We start from the raw sequence: 7,312 nt of genomic DNA, 5'->3' as shown, positions 1-7,312 counted from the left end.
CTCCATCACCTCTGCTACTTTGGATTGTGAATTCAAAGCTAGCCACACTTTTTTTTGTTTTTTGTTTTTTGTTTTTTGTCTTTTGTTTTTTTTACCCTTCAACACTCTCCGCTTTGATCACTCTGTGAACATACGTAAGAAAGCTTTTTTTATTTTTGCATAATGATATTCTTTAATGTAGAGCTCAACAATATTTTCTTATGCATTAATGACTTGAAACTGTTATATTTTTGTATGAATATCATAATGATATTTATCCATAAATTTTTCAGTATAAATATTGTAACATAAAGATGGTTTTTAAATTAAGTTAGAGATACAAATTGTGTGAGAAATATTGTTGCTGATGATAGAAAAATGTCTTTATAATATATAGGACCATGCCACACACTCAGCCTTACACTTTAGGTTACATCTAAGCGCACAAATGATCAAAATGCCTTTACAAAAATTGTAAATTTGCTTCTCCTACCCTTGGTTGTCTCATCTCTCATTTTCTTCAAAGGGCCGCCCACTACAATTGTCTATCGTCGCCTTCCTCTTGTCGCCTCTCACCAACTATCGCCTCCTCTCACCTCCTGTCGACCGTCGCAGAGAGAGAGGATCCGCCACGATCTATACCAGGTGAAGTAATGTAGTAGTCAGCGCAAGGCGAAGGTGGCGACCGACGATTACAGGGGGCGACCATGGAAAGAAAGGGAGACAGAAGGTAGCCAAGGGCAAATAAAGAAGATTTACAATTTTTATGAGAGCATTTTGATCATTTATACACCGAGTATAACTTAAGGTGTGACTCTCAGAATATAAAAAACATTTTCCTAATATATTATATATATGTTATATATACTTTTGTTTGTGCCATCTACACAAAATAAATGCCAGCCCTTCCCTAGTTGGGTTTTGATATTAGCGTTCATCCTAGGATGCATGGATTATCTTATTTTTGTAATCATGAGCCACTTTAATAATTTTTTTCCTTCTTAATCTATATGAATGCTAAAACTAATAATTTGGGGCCTTGTGCATGTTTCTAAGAAAAAAAAAATAAGGAAGAAGACAAGACCATATTTATGATTAACCTTTTGTACAATTTTATTTACTTAGGTAACAATAATATTGCCAACCATATAATAATGGAATTAATCCCATTAACTCCTAAAGAAGAGATATCATGTGACACATGGCTAGTTAATGTGAAAGTTCAACTTAATTATAATTACTAATTATGTACGAGGCCTAGTTCTTTGTGTTGGAGTGGAGATGTTGACAGTGTGCCGTACGTTTACCAACCTTAATCATTAGGCAGAGGTAGCAACATTAACATAAACATAAACATCAAATTAAGCATATAATCAATCAGTCATGGATAATAAACCATGTTTAGATACTGATTAAAAATCAAATAATATGGAAGCATAGCCGGCGCAATTCTTGGGTCATCAATCATCATCCTCATCCAAGAAGCTGCTGATATTAATACAAGGTGGGTGGGTCAACTGCACATGGAATTGCTTCATTTAAGGCCCCCTCTCAATTCATCAACCATAATAATAATAATATATAAAACCCTATTCTTTTTTTTTTTTAAAGCCTTCACACTCCAGGAACCACTCCTCAAAAACTGACTCCCCACCATTATATACTTGCAGGATATTGTATTTCAGTGACTATATATATATATATATATATATATGTGCATGCATGTGAAGCAGGTAAAATCTAGTTAAGTAGGTGCATATAATATAATATTAATTGTCTTAAAAATGATATTGGTACAGAATGCAATTTATACAGTTGACATGACAGTGGTGGTCTATATGTGTGTGTAAAAGGACATACATAAGCCCTCACCTTATCTACTAATTTATATTTTCTCCTATAACCTGACTATTTTATGGTAAAATTTTAATTGTAGAATATATGCAATATAAAGAAAAATTGGATATAAGTTGAGGAGTTTATTAAAAAGTAAATAGATTGATTATGGAGGGAGGGAAAATGGTCACTTAAGTGGGTAGCATAGCAAGTAGTGACAACAAAAAAATATATATGATGAAGAATGAGAAATTATTGAAAGAAGTAAAAAAGAGTGAAGAGAAAAGGGATTGGAAGCGAGCGCAAATTAAGTGGTGCCAGGCTTGCACTCCAATCCTCCATAAGGAATCGTAATTCGTTGCCAAAAAGTTATGGGTTTGCTTCAAAGCCAACCGAATCTCACTCCCCTTTCTCTTACTCGATCTCTCTTCTCTTCTTTCATTGCATCTCTCTCTCTCTCTCTCTCTCTCTCTCTCTCACGTATATATAAATAAATGCCCACACTTTCAAGCTCTCCAAAAATCCATTGGATTTAATTCAGCCTTTTGCTCTCTCTCTCTCTCTCTCTCTTCTTCTTCTTCTTCTACTACTACTACTACTATAAACCCCACCACTCTCTTGCTTAGCCAGCTTCATCTGTCTCATCTCTCCCCCCTTTTAAAACAGAGCCACTGGTGAAAAAAGTTTCACATATTTTGAATATGGGTCAGTTGCAAGAGGATTACACCCACATCATCAAAGGAAAGCGCACCAAGCGGCCCAGGTCTCTACAAGAAAAGCATGATTTGGCCACGGAATTTCTCACTGAAAATAATGGAAAATCCGTCGCTAATTTTTTAGCCTTAACCATGGCTTCTAGCTCGTCCAGCATGGCTGATAGTGGCAGCTCCGGAGGTGGTGTTGAGAAATTAGGTGGGTCTGATAGGACCAGCTCCGGAGAGGTGACGGACGGCACGGAAGACGAAGACATGGCCAACTGCTTGATTCTTCTGGCTCAAGGCCAGACCCAGAAGCCATTAGTGGAAACCAAGGCCAAGCTTTATGTTTACCAGTGCAACACTTGCAGCCGGAGCTTCCCGTCGTTCCAAGCTCTGGGCGGCCACCGAGCCAGCCACAAGAAGCCGAAGCCAACCGGAGAAGAGAAGAAGCCAATATTGGAAGATGATCAATTCAGCAGCCACGAAACCACGGCCCTTTCTCTGCAATTTCCATATCACCAGGTTCCGGTTTCACCATGCAAGAGCGTCAAAACGAGGGTTCATGATTGTTCCATATGCGGCGCAGAGTTTTCCTCCGGCCAAGCCCTAGGCGGCCACATGCGGCGGCACCGGACCCTGCCCGCCTCCGCCGCTGCCGGGGGCGAGCCCCAAGAAGTAGTGGTGAAGAAACCAAGAAATATTCTGGCACTGGACCTTAACCTTCCGGCGCCGGAAGTAGATCACCGGGAAACCAAGTTCCCTTTTGCCTCTACAGAACAAGTCATCGTCTTCTCGGCCTCTTCTCTCGTTGATTGCCATTACTGAATTTCATGTAATTGATTCTTTGTGTATTCTTTACAATTTATTATCACGATCATCGATCTAGTAGTCGAATTTATTCTTTAATCAATGGCCTTGTGACTACTAATATTCATTCGGTTCATTGAAACTAATAAGTGATAATACTATTATTAATTCTATTTTTGCTGTTAGGATTTGAACCTTGAGATCACCACCATAACCAGAAGAAGTGGATTAGGTTGCCTTGTTTCATTCACAAGAAAGCTAAAGCTCCATTAATATTTGTTTGTCTGTTCCATTAAAAATGACAAACAATTTTAACGGATACGACGCAAGTAGGCTGCCAATGCTCCTAACTACATAACTGCCCTCTTCTTTTTCTTTTTTTCCTTTTTTTTTTTTTTTTTTTGACGATGAGACTCGGAAGTTAATATGCATTTTGGATGTGCACTAGATAGATTTATCGTACATGCCTAATAGTCCACCAATCACAAAAAAATTTGTGTGAATTTGTTCAAAGTGATCTTTCTTTTGTGGGTTCGTGACCAGTATTCTTGGGATTATTACACGCCATAGAAAAACCAAAATCTATAAACCTTGCTTCTTAGCTCTTGCTAATATATATTCTCCAATTAATTAATTTCTTTTTTTTCGTTTTGGGAAGAGAATGTTGATTTGATCACTCAACCGTGTTCTCAGAAACACCAAAGCAGAAGCGGCTTTAAAAAGAAGAGTTAAAAAGAATGGGCAGTTTCTGGCTAGAGTTGACGTCTTGAAGAAGTTGGCAGCTATATATACATATATATAGATATAGATATGTATTAAAGGGATTTTCTTCAGCTGGCTTCCTTTATAGCAGTTAGCTTGTTGCCAAACAGTGCTATATATATAATATATTATATCAAATTCTACTATATATAGCTAGCATATGTAGTTGACAGCTTGACATGGATGACTGATCATTCCAACTAGTGATGGACAAGCATTTTCCATGAACCAGCTATATATGCACATTTTTGCCCACATATATAGCAATGAAGAGGGGGCATTGAATAACCCTAACTAAGGCGTAGGTCGGATGATAAAAGGGCGAGCGATATGTCGGTGTAATCTACTAAATCGTGAGTTCGATTCCTCTCTTATGTAAAGATCAAAGACCCGACCTACAATTTAACTTTCTCTACATAATTGAGAATACAAGCACAAAAAATCACACAAAAATGATAATTCCAAGAGGGGAAAGTTCCATATTCTATGTCGATATCAGCTTCCATCCATTGGAAATTATCAATATTAGTATATTAAAATGATGAGATCAAGCTTTCATGATAATGGTAAATTATTTTTTCTAATTAGAAAATCGCATATTCAAGTTGTAGAATTAGTTTTTTGTAAAACAAAATAAATACTATATATAAATACATTTCTCCTTTAACTCTTTATAAAACAAGGAGTTTTTGTGCACTGAAAACTCTTTTATAAATATTAATATACTAAAATATGTTTGCATTCTTGAATGTTGCTCAGAAAAAAGAAAAAGGTGTTTGTAATTTTGGTTATATACTTAACAAAGTTTAAAAAAGATAATATCAGATTATCTTAGCAAAAAAAAAAAGTTCAAAGGTTTAAGACAGGATAATATAAGATTAGCTTTCCAAGTGATCAACTTCCCAGCTGGTTGAACTTTTTTAGAAAAAAAGAATTAGACTAGTAATATATAATTAGAAAATTACTGTCGTCGCTAATTATATTATTATTTCAATATTATAAAAATATTACCTCGCTCATAATAATTAGTAGGCATATTATTCTACACTACTTAGATATGACAAAGCTCTGACAAATTTATGAGGTCTTGGCATTATCAAATGTGATATATAAAGTATATATGAAGTGATGAACAGATAGAGCATGTGAAAGAGCATTCTCTCCCTTAACTAATAATATTAAGCTCATCTAACCAGTTTGGAAGGTACGCCTCACTTTCTGGATCATACTCTTGCAAAGGCAGCTAAGCTAACAAAATGGACCAAATTCCCTTTTTTTTTGGGTTAAGAAATGACCAAATTCACAAGTCTGTGGATGATTCAATCATGCCAAAAAGGCAAGCCTGTTTTTGTGCCATCCTTGTCTGAAGTTTGATTACTCTAAAACGCATTTCTTCCACATCGCATACCTCGTCTTGGTGGGGACCAAATTATTCATGGACTTCTTGTAGAATCTTGTAACTAATAATGATGTTACTATAATCAACAAAATATCGTAATAAATCTGTACAATATAACGAGGTAGATTCATAGTAGATAATATCGATTTTTTACCTAAGATAATATGATAACATATTAAACCTTGTGCACTTCACTATATATGAAACCTGAAACATGAACACATTCACCAGCCACCGACTAAAATTCATATTATTTGATTTGTTTTTTATTACTTTAACACAACTTTCCTTACTTTTTTCGGACTTAAAAGACCAGCATGAGCATTACTACATATATATTAATTGATGACGACGGTATAATTAGCCTAAAGTTCAAAAAGTGGAAAAAAAAATTGCTTTCACAGCTTGGGAGGGATCTCGCTAGCTACATGCATGAGCCAATTTAACCCATAGCGCGTAGAAGTCATAAAGGTGATTGGAACATGAGTCGTCAGAAAGTAAGAGATAATGCCACCATTCAAGGCAAGAGTAAAGGTGTCAAAGGAACTACTAGCTAGCTAGCCTGGCTTACGTTGTCCTTTTTGTCCCCGTTACATGGAAAGATTTTAGGCTGTGACAGCAGAAAACTAAATAATTCAGTGTTAAGGGTGAGGATGGAGAATAAATATTATGTAAGGAAGAAATAAATAAAAGAAACTGCTATGTAATTTCCCACAAATTTCATTTAGGTGTATAATGTTAACTCTTCGAGATCTCATCAAAATTTGAATCTACTAATTATTTATATGATTATCTACCCAATTCAACGGATTGAAATCCACTGCACTGTAAATTCAGAGGAAACTGTTTTTTCTGATAAAAATACAAGAGAGAAAGGAGCACTAACAAAGGATCCATCCCTCTGAAGATACAAAGAACAAGAACACATTCAATCCCTAATACGGAAAAAAAAAAAAAAAAAGGAAGCCAGCAACAAAGGATAACCAACAACACAGCTTGATGGAAACTAAACGTCGAGCCGGACAAAAAGCTTCACATAGGAGGCTCTAATTTGCATTAAAAAAAAAAAAAAAACTCCAATAGCTGAGAATTAGGTATAGGGCGCCTAATAAGGAATATAGCGCAAGATAGTTACCATTTACTCCAATCAACAAACCCAGTGGCTAGGGAAGATACAATCTGAAAAATATAAATTATAATCCATGAGAGGGAGCTATTGTGGAAACTGGATAGCTTCAAAGTTTCAAAAATAAGATGACAATGACCATTGTTGGCCAATGCACTCTAGATGAAAGGCTCTAGCTACAAAAGTTGTTGCATGACTATAAATTCCTAAAGCCATAGATAATGGATTGAAATGGAGGAAAATGATTAATTATATCTGCTATAAACTATTTTATGCCTATACGAAAATGTTGAACACATCTTTACTCAAAAGGATTATAAGGAGATCAGAGAGGACCATAGTGAATACAACTTTACTCAACAACAAATGTCCCATATAGGTATTTATAACTCTTCTATATATATGAATATGTACCACTCCACACATTAAATAACATATATATATTCTGAGAGAAAAAAAAATACACATATATCAAAGAACTCCACTGCAAACTCTCCTAGACACTCTCATACTAACGACTCTTTAATACCTATTATATGTATCTAGTTAGACCTAATATTTAAGTTTACTTTAAAACAATAGCATGTTTATGCTTATGCTCCATACATTTGTCGTAAGTTTTTTTTTTTTTTTTGTCGTTGCTGTAATCACTTTAGTATTTCTTGTATACATATTTTGGTATTGAGGTGAAAAGCATGCGAGACT

General features: G+C 35.4%; 1 protein-coding gene across 1 annotated transcript; it reads left to right on the top strand.

The window, feature by feature from the left end:
• Window positions 1-2,165: 2,165 nt before the first annotated feature.
• Window positions 2,166-3,464, top strand: LOC127788549 (zinc finger protein ZAT5-like). The gene has a single exon (XM_052316963.1). The coding sequence runs from the start codon at window positions 2,517-2,519 to the stop codon at window positions 3,336-3,338; it is 822 nt and encodes a 273-aa protein (XP_052172923.1). The 5' UTR covers window positions 2,166-2,516; the 3' UTR covers window positions 3,339-3,464.
• Window positions 3,465-7,312: the final 3,848 nt, after the last annotated feature.

Source organism: Diospyros lotus, chromosome 13, assembly GCF_014633365.1.
Source record: "Diospyros lotus cultivar Yz01 chromosome 13, ASM1463336v1, whole genome shotgun sequence".
Classification (NCBI taxonomy): domain Eukaryota; kingdom Viridiplantae; phylum Streptophyta; class Magnoliopsida; order Ericales; family Ebenaceae; genus Diospyros; species Diospyros lotus.
This window is presented reverse-complemented; position numbering and strand designations above follow the sequence as displayed.

Coding starts and splice junctions, on each gene's coding strand:
- LOC127788549 (XM_052316963.1), top strand. CDS start 2,517: ATGGGTCAGTTGCAAGAGGATTACACCCACATCATCAAAGGAAAGCGC.